At 33.5% G+C, this 17,862-nt stretch overlaps 1 protein-coding gene across 1 annotated transcript in view; it reads right to left on the bottom strand.

Annotated features, from left to right (window-relative positions):
- Positions 1 to 249: 249 nt before the first annotated feature.
- LOC132706161 (photoreceptor-specific nuclear receptor-like) overlaps positions 250 to 17,862 on the bottom strand; it is a 73,113-nt gene continuing 55,500 nt past the window's right edge. The window contains exons 6-9 of the mRNA XM_060677334.1: positions 13,895 to 14,022; positions 4,960 to 5,186; positions 4,437 to 4,668; positions 250 to 976 (exon numbers count right to left, since the gene is read on the bottom strand). Of these exons, the coding sequence (XP_060533317.1) occupies positions 738 to 976; positions 4,437 to 4,668; positions 4,960 to 5,186; positions 13,895 to 14,022 (826 nt within the window). The 3' untranslated portion in view covers positions 250 to 737. The remainder of the gene's footprint in view (positions 977 to 4,436; positions 4,669 to 4,959; positions 5,187 to 13,894; positions 14,023 to 17,862) is intronic.

Genomic DNA, 17,862 nt, shown 5'->3' with positions numbered 1-17,862 from the left:
GGAGCAACTGCTGGCGCCATCTAACGGGCAACAGACAGACTGAACCTTAAAATAAGTAGAAAACTACCCGCACAGGCAATTTTTTAATTTGTTTCCATCGTGCGGTCAAAAGGGTGCGCCATAGTATTCCCTGCCTAGTTAAATAAATCTTAATTAATCAAAACGTAGCAAGATTTTTATACGTATTTTAATAATTTCTAGTTACATATATATAGAGGTTCTGTTGACTAGATAGAGATAGATTTACATTTGAGGACATCACGTTATATACAAATGGTACATTTACTCTAAACTACACATTCTACTTTTTTTTACACCAGTTACATTCATTTACGCTTTTTAAACAACCGTATTCAAATACTAATTCGTAGAAACCTGTTGCAGTGCAAGTCGATATATTTCGATCAGTTTAAACGTAAAAAAATATAAAATAAAAACTCAAACAATATGAAACCTTTTTTTGTATTTACTGCTATGGGCAGAACTCTCAGGGTTATTGGGCCAACAAATGTCAACTTGGAAACTTCCAGGTTTGCGATTTTCACTTCAATGCCCGAAGATTAGTTGTGATCATTTCGAAAACTTTCGAACACACGCAGCCAGCTTTATTTCTTTTTCTCGAGCATTTATTAAAATTCGGTGCATCATTATTTATCAAATTACCTATTTTTGCTAGGTACGTGCTTTATTGGATCCCAGATTTGGCCCATTAAGACGACACAGAACGTCGCGCCTGTCTAATTTTTGTACATGTCGCACAGCACTTTCTCCATGGGCGTGTTCCCTATTGTTTTGTGAAAGAAAACCGCTTCTATCCTGCAGGCTGGCACGAGTCGGAGCAGAGGTAGCATCAGCAGCAGTCTACCGAATCTGGCGACCTGGCCAGGGAGTTGGGTTCTGCAATGTTGCCAAAGCATTACCTGGGCCTGATCCTGTAGGTTTTCGATCTGGCTGGGGTCCTTCAGGCCTTTGGTTTCTTAAACAAAAATTGCCAATAATTTCTAAATTTTTCACGTTTAGAAAAAAAATGGCACAATTACGTTACAACGGGAGCAAACCCTTTAATGCTTGCAAACAGAATGATAGATCAGAGTTTTAAACATTTCTGATTTGTTAACTTAAGGTCAAAATGTCAACAAACATTTTTACTGCTAGGATGTTTAAAAATTAAATAATGTTGAGGGAAAGAATTATGAATTTTGCCATCGCCTACTATATATACTACTATATATATATATATATATATATATATATATATATATATATATATATATATATATATATATATATATATATATATATATATATATATATATATATATATATATATATATATATATATATATATATATATATATATATATATATGATGACACTATATTCCGGGATATCATCCGTTCGCTCGTTGAACTCCGACTGGAATCCTGCATCCGACTGGAATCCTGCAAATCTTGCATCCGACTGGAATCCTGCAGACGTTTCGCCAAAATCTCACTTGGCATCTTCAAGAGCATTGAAGATGCCAAGTGAGATTTTGGCGAAACGTCTGCAGGATTCCAGTCGGATGCAAGATTTGCAGGATTCCAGTCGGATGCAGGATTCCAGTCGGAGTTCAACGAGCGAACGGATGATATCCCGGAATATAGTGTCATCACATTTTTCCATCCGTGAATCAATACGTGAGAATATATATATATATATATATATATATATATATATATATATACATATATATATATATATATATATATATATATATATATATATATATATATATATATATATATATATATATATATATATATATATATATATATATATATATATATATATATATATATATATATATATATATATATATATATATATATATATATATATATATATATATATATATATATATATATATATATATATATTGACATGACAATTGTTTCGACAATGTAATATTTACAAACTACCTGCTACTATATATACCGAAAAATGACCATTAATGGCTTTCAATAAATTTAATTTTCAACTATTGTTTTTAAACGCTCTTTCATGTTCGTTAATGCGTTTCTTGAAGGATCTACCTGCTTGTCCAAAATAAATTTTAGGACAAGATCCGCATTTCAACCTGTAGACACCTGATTTTTGGGATTTAGGACATTTCGTTTTATTGTTTTTTAAAAATAATTTCGGGAAAATCTGAACTTTCAGTTCTTATTCATTTTGAAAAAGTTCATAGTTTTCAAGTTTTTGTTTGTATATATTTTATGTGCATTTTAACTAAGTTATAGTTTTTTGGTTAACCTATGAACTTTAATTATTTATTTTTTATTAGGTATTTTCAATCAAGCTACATAATTAACTGTTAAATGTTTCTTTAAATATGAATTCTGAAATTTTATTAAATCTGTTAAAGTATTGAGTCGATTTTTCTCAAAATCTCCATTTATTGTAGCAATAGGTTTTGTTCGTATATCTGAAGCATTATATCTTTAAAAGAGTAGTATCGTGTCTTTGTTATTTAAAAAATACCTAATATTGCCAACAAGTGACCTATTGTGGGCAGCTTTAAATTCAATAAGAATTTATACTGGTTTTATCTTAAACCTCGAATATCTCAAAAAGTAAGTAAAAGTTAAATATAAGATAAATTATAAAGTCATCTTGTTTACACACCTACAGGGTGTTCCATTTGTAAATCTTGTGATTTTGTAAATTAAATTCGCCAAAACGGCACCAAATATTTGGGACACCCTGTATAAGCTCAGGCGCATCTGTCAAACTGATTGAGTAGTGCATCATCTTCTTAGTCTGTGGTTAAATTTCCGTTGCAATGCCTGGATCAGTAGCGTCGCAACACAATTTTATATGGGGCAATCAAAAAATTAAAAAAAAAACAACATATAACCCTCAATTTCTGTGACCTTTATTTTAACCAAGGATTCCAAAAATTTCGATATATACAGGGTGTTCCGTTTAAAATAACAAAGTTGATGTCGACACCCTGTATCACCAAAATTATATTATTTCAAATCTTCAGTAGAGTCCAAGAAACTTTTCGTATCTCCTATGGGTTTCCAGATAGTATAGTAGATCGTTTTATTTGGCATCACTGTACATACAAATACATATTTTATATTAGACTTACTTTTCTTGTACTCATTTTTTGTATCTTGTATTGTTTCATGTTTCTTATTCATTTGACAGAAAGAAATGGTTTTTAGACTTTGATGACCTATATAGAGGTGAAAACAATTGACAAGATTCATTAACAATTTTTATAATAAGTGAAATTATTTGTTTTTAATAGGCAAAGGAACAAATAAGATCCCCATATATTTACACATTTTTAAAAAACATGCTTGTAGGGAAAAATAAACAATTACTTGAATTAATTGTATACTCTGTATATCAAACAAGTATTCTACTTCTCGTGCACATATATTACCAAAATTAAAGTCACTATGACATTTTGTAGAGAAGCCAAAAACTATATTTTAATTAACTCCTGCATGTTTGCTTGGTAGGGTCAGTTTTAGGTATACAGTAACATTGAATTGTTATGAATTTGATTAATGAATTAATTAATGTTGTAATTAATTGTAATATTGCAACTTATACTTATTTTAACTTTGTGAATATGCAAATGATATATTCAATAATGCAGTTAATTTATTAAATAAGACTGAAAAAAAAATCAACTCATTTATGCAATAGTACAAGATGAGATGAGAATTAGTAACAATAAGCACAAAATGGTTTTTGAAACAATCTTATAAGATCTCGTTAAAAACTGTAAAAGATGGGAATAGTTTTAGTTAGTTTGTTAAACAAAACTAACGTTGAAAATTAATAAGCATTTCTTCGCAACTTAGATATTTTTCAAAGAAACTTCCACAGGCTACTGTAATACCTTTTACAAAACTTGTGGACTCCTCCTGCGTCGGTTTTTGCTGAGTCGAACTTGCTGACGTTTCGCCAATCATCCTGTTGGCTTCTTCAGAGCTTGACTGAAACTGGCTCGTATTTTACTCTGTACCTGTTTATATTTGAGGGGGGCGGAGCTAAATGAGGGGCATAAACACCGTCTCGGATGAGTGATTTTCAAACAACCTAACAAACCGCGACTCGAAAAATCCGAAAGTCTATACAAATTTAACTTAACAATCTTAACCGCGACTCAGGTCTTTACCTGTCACCAATATAGGAATCAGTCATCCGAGACGGTGTTGATTCCCCTCATTTAGTTCCGCCCCCCTGAAACAATATATAAGCAGGTACAGAGTAAAATACGAGCCAGTTTCGGTCAAGCTCTGAAGAAGCCAACAGGATGATTGGCGAAACGTCAGCAAGTTCGATTCAGCAAAAATCAACGCAGTAGGAATTCAGAAGTTTTGTAAAAAGTATTCCTTTGTAGATAATTTTCACCGTTCCCTTCTACTTACCGGCTCGGAACAAAACGATAGCTTTCAAACAAGCGAATTCGGCCGGATCCACGTGCACCGACTTGTAGCGAATCAGGGTATCCGTGAGAAGTCTGATTTCGGAGACAGAGGTTCCGTTTTTGGTGTGCTCGTTGGGGTTGAACAGCGGACTAGCGTTAACGTCGAGAGGCATGCACCATTGGATGGCGTTTAGCAGAAATAATTCGCTCCACGCCTCTTCAAGCAGGATTACCTACAAAATCTACCATTTCATTCTCGTTTTGTACAGAAACCGAATATATCAAAATAATAAACAACTTATATATTTTTACATGGCAATTGTTTCGACAACACCGTGTCTTTATCAAATGACATTTGCCGGTGTTGTCGGATCAATTATCATGTAGAAATATATAATTTCGTGAAAATCTGAACTTTTAATGCTTATTTATTTTGATAAATGGATTTTCATCAAGCAAAATCCACCTCAGTTCAAAACGAATATGTATTTTTTAGAGCGAAAAGCGAGAAAATCACTTCATACCTGATCTCGAAAGGGCAAACTCGCGAAACTGGGCAAGTTTTTAGCCCACTTGACGGCCATGAATAGAAGTCTGGCAGACGTTTCGTATATGGTTTCGTGGGCGGCAGGGTACAAGCTTGCCAGGTTTGCGGGTTGCGGTTCCGGCCTCACCGGGCCGCTACTAGAGGACACCCCGCATCCTGACGAGGGCGTGTCGTCCTCTTCGTTAGTCACGTCTATACTTTCTTCTGAGAAATTAAAATTGTCGAAATTAATATGCACGATACCGCAGCTGTAATAATCACAATTCTTGACGGATTGGCAATGGCGCCTCTAACTCATCAATAGTAGCAGAAAACGGCGCTATTACAACACAAAAAAGCCGGATATTGTCTAAGTTAAATGGACTAGTTTATTAATACCGCACTATAACATACTATAGGAAGAGGTAAAATATAAAAATATTTACTTAAACCGTGTAACATTTTTGGCGGTGTAATGATACTATTTAAGTCAAATATTTCAGTGTATGGTTTAATAAATTATGGTGTAAGAAATAAAATTCGTTTCTAAAGCATTTAGGTTCCGTATACAGTCTTTCCAATTCAAGGATGTCTATTATGGATATATTGGAAACCATAACAGATACGAAAATGGTGGTGAGAAAACTAAAAAAAATCACAAAACAAAATGCGGATTTGTTTTTTTTTCTGGTGTTATTTAAAGATATATAAAAAAAAGGTTACTTTATTTTTGTCCCGATTTTAAACTCTAGAAGAAGGCGTTGAGAAGTTTTAAGAATGACGTTTCGGTTCGGCGAAATTAGCATCACCTTGATTTTTTCACATGGTACTTGAAAAAACTACACTATTACGATGTTCGACACAATATGATTCTATATTGTTTAAATCACAAAACGGAGGTTTTTATTAAATTTTCAATGTTTTAGTGTAGTAGGCGTTGAGAAAATGACAAAATAATATTATTGATATATCGGTACATGCCGTTTTTAAACGTTGTTGTTGCTTTTTTTTCGCAAGGTTTAAAATGATGCGAAATGTAGTATAGAGTCATTAATTCGGTGCAGTTTTCGGAAAAAAATACAAACATACAATACAAAATACAAACATTTCATTTGACAAAAATATAGACCACAGCAGAATAATATTTAAAGATATGATGGAAAGTGTATTTATTTGACAAATTATTAACACAAAAAAGCGAGTTGATTTCCAAAAATATGTGGGGTTGATAGAAAGTAAATATAAATTGCAGCAATGATTTTTTCATGCTTCAAGAAATGTCTACACTCTTACACGTTTCATTTAACTTCCTTTTTTACTTTCAATATCAAAAAATGTCACTTTGCCGCCTAGGGCTACAGTTATACTACTATTTTGAATATAATGATAATAGCTATTTTTGTAGAGTCGATCCCGAATGTATTTGGAATATAAACCGACTGAGGCGCTGTCTGAAGCAATTGAAGATATTTTTCTACTCCTGTCTGTAATAGTATATTATGCAACAAGTGCGGTAAACGGCATTTGACTCAGGAGCGGAGCGAGTGTTTAACATACGAGTGAGTTAAAGAGTTTACCGAACGTGTTGCATATTGTATTTTTTCTACGACCGTTAGTTTGTGGGTACATTTTCATAAAACAACACGAATACAGACGTCAAAATTCAAAGCGTGCAAAAGATCTCCGAAAACATCCGATAGCTGCCAAGCCCGTGCGAAATGCCCGAAGTGGCTCAGATCCGTGGGAAACGAAACTGACGTGATAAAGTGACACTTCCCACACGCTAGACCGGTGTGTAAAAACTTTACCGCGTCAGTTTCCTTTCCCACGAATCCGAGTCACTTCGGACATTTCCGGGATTTTACAGAAAGGGATTTGGGAGCAATGGGATGTTTTCGAACATTTTACAGCACTGCGTGAATTTTGAAGTTTGTCAACTCTGACTGTCATGTCAGTGAATGTATTCGTGTTGTTTTGCAAAAATGTACCCAAAAACGAACGGTCGTAGAAAAAGTATACTATGCAACGCGTTTGGTAAGCTTTTTAAGTCACCCGTTTTTTAGAAACTCGCTGTGCTTGTACCAAATAAACTCTTGACTCAAATGCCGTTTACTACACTTGTTACATAATATACTGTTCTCTACCTGCCTCTCTAAAATGGCCCAATAATACACCGATCTAGCGTGAGGAAAGTGTCAATTAATAACGTCTGTTTCCTGTTTCGCGGACGCGTATTAGAACTTTGAAAGCTGTTTACTATCTGAATTTTCTTATATTAACCACAATTACAGTGAGTACTACTTTAAGGCTGAATCAAATTCAAATCTTTTTTATCTAATGCTCTTAAGTCTATCTCTAAAAGGAAAAGAAAAAAGAAAATAGGTATCGATAACTCTAAAAAAACTTAATACATTTTAATAAACTTAGACTTGCTAAACAGGGCTTTTGTTAAACTATCAATCGTGCAGCGAGAGATGCGATTACTATTGCTTATTTTATCACCAGGTGTTTTCTAAGATTTTCGCCCACTCTAATTAGGGTTATTATAAGAAAATATTTCAGAAACCTAATGAACATTTCAGAAACCCTAAAATAATTTTCAGTATTTTTTGTTGTCCGATTTATTTAATACATATTATTTTTTAAATTTCTACTAGGGCCTGTTTTCGTGTTTTAGTCTTAGTACACAGCGGGCATTTCCGGGATATTACCGCATGAGTTTGGCAGCAATAGGATATTGTCAGAGATATTTTCTACGGCTTGAATTTTGACGTTTGTCCATTCTGACTGTCATATCACTGAATGTATTGTTGTTTTGAAAAAAATAAACGTTAGTAGAAAAACTATAGTATGAACACTGAAGAATCTCAATATCTACAAAAATGTGCTTAAAAAAAGTTAAAGAAAACAGAAGTGCTACAATCGAATAAATAAAATGTAAAAATAATATTGAAAATATCTATATATTTTTGTAAAATTAAAAAACAAAAGATTAATATATTGTGTATAATCGGAGAGGTGCAAATCCCAAGCAATAATAAGTAGTTGAAAGTTATAGTAAATAGTCGTAATTTATTTTAGGGCCAACCTATATACGGGCAGTATTTGCCCCCTTTATAAGGTTTTCTCCCACTCTTATTATGGTTATTATAAGAACATTTTTCAGAAACCGAGTGAACATTTCAGAAACTCTAAAATAATTTTCAGTATTTTTTGTTGTCAGATTTACTTAATATAATATACTAGTTTTTAAATTTCTACTGTTTTCTTGTATTAGTCTTGTCAGAGATATTTCCCACTGAATGTACTTTACTGTAACATTTTTTTATGTAAAAGAATTTTTGGCAATAAATATTATTATTATTATTATATTATATTTTAACAGGTTTGGTAAACTTTTTAAGTCACTCGTTCATTAAGCACTCGGCTCGTTTGCTGTTTACCACACTTGTTGCATAATGTACTATTGGATGCCGCGAGCGGACCACTGGATTTTACGAATTCGAATATTTAGGTACGAATTAACAAAGTAAAAACCGCTAAGAAGAATAATTAATATTGCCATATAATTAAGGAGTAATTAGAACCTTCGTACTGTCAGTTCACTTAAATAAAAGTTAAATTTTACCAAATTAACTGTTATCCCAGGTGTAAGTGAATTAAACACAAAAATGTTCTATAAATTCTGAAAAAAAACAAGTTTTACATGATTTATTTAACAGTTATGCTTCTCTTACTTTGTATTTATATTGTTCAGATGCTTCGCTACTCTGAAAAAACCTTAACTGTTGTCCTGAAATGCTTCTTAAAGTTTCGCTAACACGAGTGGCACGTTCTTTCAGACGACCTTCCATCTTCGATGCTGGACTGTGGGGCACTGGTTATTGTTTAGCGTTGGGACCGGTCAATTGACTTTGGTCAATTGACCACTTCTTAATTGACCGGTCAATTGACCACATTTTAATTGACTAGTCAAAAATTTAATAATAATACGTATTTTATAATATATATTTAATATAACCCTCTTCGAGCAATACCCAATAGATAAGTAAATATAAATAAGTAAAAAATAAATTTCATGGTAAGGTACTTGCGGCAAATAAGGCCCAGTTAATAAGAAATTGCTTTATTTGGCAAACACAAGACCAAATAAGGAAATACAAATATTATCTTAATTCAGACTCTCATAAATGAAACTACAGGCATACGTTCAGTCTTAAAGGCTTGTGAAATATTTAACACACTTAAAAAAAAACTGTCATTGGGCTTTCTTATCCGAACATTTGACTAATAAAGCCCACAACAAAAATTGGGGTCGATTATAAAGGCCCACCAAAAACCAGGCTAAAATAGGTAATGTAAATTTGGTTATTTTTTTATAGACACAGTTATAAATCCTAAAATACCAAGTTTGCGCAAAACATATTTCTTCGAACTAAATAAACCAACAAAATAAAAGCATTTTTATAACAATAACGCAAATTAAACCCCCTTAAAGAAAAAAAAATCAATCTAATCACAACCTGTACAGATATAGTCGTCTTTGTCGTCTTTTGTGAAGCCAATACATACTTCGTGACACCAAGTGCTACAAGACACTCTTATTAAACTCTTATTTTCTTTCAATTCGTACAGTTGCGGTGTAGGAACAAGTTGTTTAAAATACTTATTCAGATCTTCACTTTCTTCTTGAGTCTTATCTGAGATCGTATTATCGGTCTTGACAGGTATTTTATACCTTTCATCGTTTTGGATTTTATATTTTTAGACTTTTCCTTAGATATTTTTTAACATACTAAGTGGAATGTCATATTCAGAGTCGTCTGAATTATCGCGGGATTGCATATTAATATCAATAATATTATCGTTACAATTATTAGACTCGTTGTTAACATTATTAGCATTAACTTTGTTTCCATCATATTCCTCAGCGTAAGGACGTTCAGTTGCTGGTGATATGGCAAAAGCTGATTCAGGAATTACAGTAGGATCATGTGGATACAAGTCTGTCGCTCGAAGACCGCTTAAGATGTTCTCTGGGGTCATGCATCTGAGCCAAACTTTAGACAGAATTTTGCCAAAACTAGATTTGCACCAACGACGGTCTGAGTGTGCCTCCCAAAACCTGAAAACTTCTTGGTCCCACGCTTATATTCAACTCGGTTATGTAAATGTCTAGGTGACGAGCAGCCCCATCAGAAACTAGCGAGATAGTGTATGGACCCTTGTAACTATATTGATTGCCTTAGGAAACCAATAAAAAGATCATTGGTCATGCTACCCTTTTCGGCCATATCAACTAGGGCACATGGCGGAAGGTTTTCTTAAAATTCAGGCTTTAATCTTAAATATCAATATGACCATAGATGGAATACTATTCCTCAAAGCATTACAACATCCAATAATGCTCACGTTTTCTGCGTGCTCAGGTGCAACTAAGTGAACACGTCTGGCACCTTTTTGCCCAATAACAAGCTGTTGATGATGAATAGTCTTCGTCCATATTGAAAACGTTGTGTGGATTTTGGTGCAAATTCATTTCATTAAAAATGTTAGCTAATTTATTAAAGTGATCACCCACCATAAATTTATTAAATTTTTGGGCACGGGCTGGGTTCATTTGTTGCTCCTTGCGCCTAGACAAAAACGCGCTTCAAAAACCCATAGAGCCAATCCTTACCAGCGACTTCTTAGGAAGCATCAAATTTGGTGTCTGATATATATTTTCATATACTTGTCAAAATCGGCTTCTTCGGGCATTAGAGTAACGCAAACCTTTATATATCATTAGATATCAATATAAAACCCCCTTTCTGAGTCAAATAGTTGCCGATTTCGATAAGATCTTAGTCAGAATCTCCTCTTGTTGGTACAAATAATTGGTTTTCGCTCTTGATTTCGAGCAGATTATAGTCAAAACCTGCATTGTCATAACTTACCGGACTGAAATCTACATTAAAACTGCAGATAACTACTTAAAAACCCACTTTCTTAGATTGACAGTAGGTTTTTCTTCCTTTATTCAAACAGATTCCAGTCAAAGTCGGCTCCTCCGACACATATCAATTGTTTTCTTTGATCGGCAGTTAATGCACTGAATCGTCCTATTTTTTTTTATTTAGAACGCTAAATCTTAGATGGTTTCTAAGAGTTCTGGGTATTCCATATCTTTGAGCAGCTAATCTTTGGAACAATTCATTATCTATTACTGCGTTAATGGCAGCTTGAAGGTGTTCTGTAGTCCAATTCGCTCGATCGGATGGAGAACTAAATAAAAGAAAGAATATTTTACAGTATCGTCTAATAAGGTCCACTTGGGGCCTTATTAACCGAAAAATCAGTGGGCCTTATTAGCCCAAAGTCTTCCAAAAACGTAGAACTCAAGGAACTAAAAAAAAAATATTCACGTTCAATTCGAGGATAATTTTAATGATCACGGGTCAATACCGGGCGTCGTTCAGAGTACAACTGATTTTTTGACAGACGTGCAAAATTCGCGGTATTTCTTTGGGATGTGGAATTCAGATAAGTTAGTAGAAACAACGAAACGTTTAAAAAAGAAGCGTAGGTTTCGAGTTTTGGCTGGGGGGCCTTATTAGCCGCCGTTCCTTGTTTGCCGTAAGTACCTTATTTCTAAAATTATTTCGTTAAATTCAGTGAATTGACACAAATAAAATTGACCGGTTAATTCCACAATCCTAATATTGTTCGCAAATTTCTATTAACCTAATGCAGATAAGATAAAAATATTTTTTTAAACTTTAGAAAGCAAAACATCTCTGGATCGATCTATACATATACATGAAACATTTAGAACCACCTCACGAATTTCGGTAAGGTACACACTTAAGAAACACCCTGTACATTATCAGCTTGGAAAATTACGAACGCCGGCGGCGTCGAAACGCAAGGAAACAATTTCGCGGATCCGGCAGCGGATTTTAGTTTTCTCTCGCGTATCGGTTAATCTGCGTGCCAGTCGAACGACTAAACTAAATGCCAAAATCTCCGCCATTTTCCCCGAAGGATAATTAGTAACTCACCGTCACTTACGCCTTAATCCTTTCCAGATTAAAACTACCCCTTTCTACGACCGGCGGCTTGTGCCCGTATAACCCTGACGGAATTTGCATCGATTTAAAGGACGGGAAATTTCATCGAGAACTTTTAATAATTCTAAAGCTTCTCCCGTTAGACGAGAGACGCCGAACGCCCATGGCTTTCGGGCCACGTTTGTCGACCGTAGACAGAGAAAAATTAACGTGCCCTTTCGAAAATCGTTAGATGTTTTTTTAAGGGAAAATGATTCTTAACTGGATATCGTTTATTATCGAATACCAAATAAAAAAAACGATTAGGGAGTGTTAGTTTTGGAAAGAAATGGACCAAAATCCTAATTCTATTTAAGAAATGATAATATCCGTCACCCTCACGCATTTATAAAGTTTCGTCGGCCATTTTAAGGGGAAATGAGTTATTTTTCAAGCAAGTAATTCAAATGAAAACAATAGGGTAATTCCGGGTGAGAACATCCAGAGGGTGTTTATAGTGTACGGGCTAGTCAATTGACCACTTATTAATTGACTAGTCAAAAAATGTTTTAAATAACATCTTCCAATTGTAAAGTGTTATCTATCATTATTTAATAATAATATGCATTTTATAATAAATTGTTATGCGTTTGTGATGTTCAATTTATCTGTAACCCTCTTCTAGGAATATCTGAATGCGATACTTAGCGATTTGGGGAATCCCAATAAAAATATCGATCCCATTTAGTTCCCAGAACGACGCGACGGCGCACGCGCGATACAAATACAAAAGTAACATTAAAATGTTTTTTTAAATGTATTTAACTGGTATCTTAAGGCACGTAATAAAATTACTTTTGATTTAATTGATGATTGAAGTTGTTAATAACCTTTATTTTATGATTCATTGACGTAAAAAAAGTTTCACAATTGAACATAACTGTCGCGACAACAGCCGGGTCATCTCTTGGGATAGACGACTCAACGCAAGAAAGAAAGAAAAATGACTGAGAAAACTATTGCTAGATGGGCTAAATTAATAAGAGAAAAGAAAAAAATTAAATTTAAAAAATGAAGAGAATAGAATCAGAGCGTGATCATGGATGCCGCCTCTCGGGAAGACGGCTGGAATATTTGACTCCTAATGCGAGAAGACACTATGCTCTATAGAAGGCGAAGCACCGCCCCGTGTCCAGTGAGTCAAAAAGCGCGGAAATATAAAAAATGAACCGATATAAATCGAGCGGTTGTATAAATTGTTGGTAGTATGTATAATAAATAGTAATGTATACATAGTTAATTAGTTTCATCGTCGCGTTTGACAAATTTGGACGATTTTTGTGGCAATATTTCAAATGAGTTGTTGATTATAAACCAGAAGAAAAAGACTAGAGGAAATGAAAGGAGTTCAAAATATCTGACTTATGTGGCAAAATATTATCCAAAAAACGGTTTAGGTACCAACTAACCCATAGATGCGGGAGAATTTTACACAGTGGTGATTTTATAAAAAATATTTTGTTTAAAAGATTATGTCCAAACTTACAACCACAGCGGAAAAATTAACACAAAATTCAATTTAAGTTGATTACTAACAATCTGTGGCGTTGCCAGAAAATAAATATATACAGTAGCAGTGATTTTTCCATGCTTCAACGAAATGCAGCACGGTCTCATTTAACTTCGTTTATTTGAAATGTAACATATTTGCAGATTCGATTTAAAAATAATTTAAAACATTTTCTGTGGAATCATATCGGCACCTATCCCAATCTACACCAAAAAACCTTGAATCAAAAAACATCCCATTTTTCTTTGTCTTGATATTTTACCAATTTGTAATTTTCTCATTTACAATTTTATTTATTATTTATATTTATATTTGAGCCCTCTGCAACTTACCATCGTTGTCGCTGTTATCCTTCGGACTCGGCTCCCTGGTAGGGGGTAGGGCAGGCTGCTGCATGGGGGGCAGCAAACTGTGGCCGTACCTTGCCGGTGATAGAGCCATCGTTAATGACACAGGTGGGCTAGAATGAAGAGAAATTTTAATTCGATTCAATTTTAATTAATTTTAATTCAATTTAGGTGAAATTACACATTTTTCTAGTATTCGTTATTAGTATTTTTTTTACTTACGTAAGATGCTTTTAAGAGCGTGAGGATCCAAGCTGTTTTTTTTCACTAATAATCATATCAACGATAAGCAATGTGTTTCTTTGAAAAACCTCGGTACCGCTACAGCTTTGACCTCAGTTATGAATCAAATTATAGCTTCCTCATTCTATTAGATATCTCAAAAGCATTCGATACTCTAGAGTCTACACCATCAATTTTTACGAGGGCTATTTCGGGATTTGTAATAAAAACTATAAGCTACCGGAGTAATATGACTTTATTGTTTCTCAAAATATTCACCCAGATGATCAATACACTTTTGCATTCGATAAAAACCAATCATAAAAGCACTTCATTTATTCTTAATTTTTGGGAATAAAAAAAGGCATTATATATATATATATATATATATATATATATATATATATATATATATATTCTCACGTATTGATTCACGGATGGAAAAATGTGATGACACTATATTCCGGGATATCATCCGTTCGCTCGTTGAACTCCGACTGGAATCCTGCAGACGTTTCGCCAAAATCTCACTTGGCATCTTCAATGCTCGCGCTCCGAAAACACTGTGTTCGAAGTTCAACGAGCGAACGGATGATATCCCGGAATATAGTATATATATATATATATATATATATATATATATATATATATATATATATATATATATATATATATATATATATATATATATATATATATATATATATATATATATATATATATATATATATATATATATATGGTTCATCAAATCAACGTTTTTAATGCTCAAAAAGTTCTTTGCTTGCACTGATCGGTGAGACCTAGAATAACTCAGGAGTTGAATACTTTTGTTGTTGATTATAGAAGAATTCTCCGAATCTTCAAGAAATAAGAGTAAGGAGAGTTTCTTAAATGCCTGCTTTTGCTTGCACCCTAAACATATTCAATAGCTGTTCCTTCGACATCTGTATCTGGCACATTGTTTTTGATAATTTCAGTGAGATCCTTTTTAAAAGCCCTTGATGCTTGGTGCCTTGCCTTGCCTTGGTGCCTCATGTAAACCTGACAGCATTTTTTGCAGGACTTCATATTTTGAAGCTGTAAAATGAGCTGACTCCAGTACTTTCCGTTTACTAAGATTCTTTGCTGTTTCCAATCTAGGGATTTAATGACGTCCTGGCAAAAGTAAAATAAATAATTTAGGCGGAATTCAATCCCCCTGCCTCAATTCGGTACATTTTTTGTGATCAGATCTTCACCCAGTACTGCTGCCATGGTTTGCGTAGGTGTAGGAAGAAGTCCAACAGAAATATCTGATAACAACATATATTTCAACAAATATTGATGATGTAGATTCCACCAAAAGTTTTTCTTAACTAAAGAAATCGTTTATTTAAAGATGATTTAGAGTGTTTAAATCTCGTAAAATCGTGAAAACTTACTTTATCTATCGTTGGGTCATATATTACTCTATCCCGAAAATACCATGACTAATCTAGGCACAAAACATTGTTTTTTTTAGTCGATAGCGGCACTTTTGTAATGTGTTCTTTAGAATATTGATGTACCAAAAGAAAATTTTTGTTTGTCTTTTAAAACTGTTAATTCAAATCGACTTGTACTACTTTTTTCTAGAGTACTGAGAGCGCTTCTCATTTCCCCAAAACAGCAACCAAGAAAACTATTATATCCCTATATATTTAGTACATACTTATAAAGTCCCGTTCATTGAAGACTACTGAAAAGTGTTACACTTCGACCAAAATAGCAGCCTCTTATAGAATACATAGGAATTTATCTGCATCCACTAACAAGCGGGATATAAGTATGTCTCCAATATTTTTCGCTAAGCAAATCTTATTACTTATTGCTGCTCCTACTTCTCCTTCTAAATTTCTTTTAAAACAATTTGTTTAGCATCCGAAGACAAATGGATCCGTTTTTTTTATTTGCTGAGGTAGTTCGTCTTCTAAATTGTCATTAGGTTCAATTACCGTCTCCACTTCGTCTTCAAATTCTGCGTTGTTTTCCATGTCTTCTTCTAACAGGGGAACATCTGCTTCATTTCACGGTCCCCACATTTTAAAGTTTTAAAAAACATAAAACTTGAAAAATGTTTAATTGTAAGATTCTAATAAATATTTGTCTGTATTCTTATAACGTACCTCTTTTACCGCGAATATAATCACAAAAATACGATCGACAGGCACACAAGACAAAAATGATTATTTTCAAACTTACCTGTAAGAAAAATAGAGTACTGGTAAAGTCTGTTCATAGATATAAGAAAGTGACTAACTGATACGAATTAAGGAAAGACCCGGGCAAGCTGTAAGAATGAAATATTGCCGAACAGGTCCGTACTTTGCTTAGAATTTAATTATTTGGGGTTTTGTTAAGAAAGATACTAAACAATATTTATTTATTTTTTTATGGATTTATGTTTAAATCTAAAATAAAATTACAGATTATTTTTATCACCTATTTTAATTACTTAAAATTATTCACATAATATATCAGTATCACTATCGCTATCATCGCCTGTTCTAATTCTTATTTGGTCTATATTATTTGCAATATGGATATGGATATGGATTGTTCTGCTTTTTCTATTTGTTTAACAGAATTTTCCCAACTTTGTGGAGGAACGTTAAAAACTTCGGTTTCTATAAGATTGAAGACATTGGAGTTAATACGGGGAAAAACATTGTTACGACGAATGGTAGATTTCAGTTGGTGCCAAACATGTTCAATGGGATTAAATATACAGTGTATATGTATGCCCTAGATTTTTTGCATAATTATCACAGACGTATTCCTTTTGTAGGTAGAACCTCAATTAATTGCTTTTTGGTATAATCTTCGTGAAAATAAATGTCGTTATTATACATGTATACATGTATACATGTTGTGGATTGTTATTTTTGTGTCACATGAGGAAGGGGTTTTAGTCGACTGTCTACTGTGATAACTTGCATTGTCCATTACAATTACGCTATTAGGAGGAATGTTTGGAACTAGTTTGTTATTAAACCAACTTTCAAATAAATCAGCGGCGGTGTCTTCATGGTAATTCAGAGAAGAATCTTTAATATTTTTCGCAGAGCGAGAAAGTCCATTTGGAATCCAACCATCTTTAGAGCTAGCATGCAAAATAGTTATTCTTTTACCTCTTTTGATAGTGCGTTTGTTTTACACTTATCAATTGAGTCAATCCAACCAATCAGAAATGTCGAACCAGGTTATAACTACTAAATTTTACGCCGTATTATATCTTGATCACTTTCATCTACACTCGAGAAAATGTTAGCATCGCTTCTACTTTTCCTCGCTGAAATGAGATTATTCAAAATTTTCCATACAGTTGATGTTGGAATTTTCGGAAATGTTTATTATGTTTATAACTTCCCTAGTCTCAATAGAAGAGTGTTTTCTACATTTGGGCGGGAGCATCTCTTCAGATTCACTAGACTCGCAAATATTTTGCATAATTCGCACACGATTCAACACACGCTGTATTACACACGAAATAAGAATGATTGCTAATAAACTTAAACTGAGTAGTATACCAAAACAAAGAATATTAAACACAGGTAGGTATAAAATTATTTTCTATTACGGACCACAATTTTACCTGAATTTAAATTCCGAAACTTTAGGTATCTTGTTGCATTGTATGTTAATGACCACCGTTGGATAATCCCATTCAAAAGCAATTGGTCACTTTCTTATATCTATTAACAGACCAT

The sequence above is a fragment of the Cylas formicarius genome, unplaced genomic scaffold (assembly GCF_029955315.1).
Source record: "Cylas formicarius isolate icCylForm1 unplaced genomic scaffold, icCylForm1.1 PGA_scaffold_10__41_contigs__length_53128322, whole genome shotgun sequence".
In the NCBI taxonomy this organism is placed as follows: Eukaryota; Metazoa; Arthropoda; class Insecta; order Coleoptera; family Brentidae; genus Cylas; species Cylas formicarius.
This window is presented reverse-complemented; position numbering and strand designations above follow the sequence as displayed.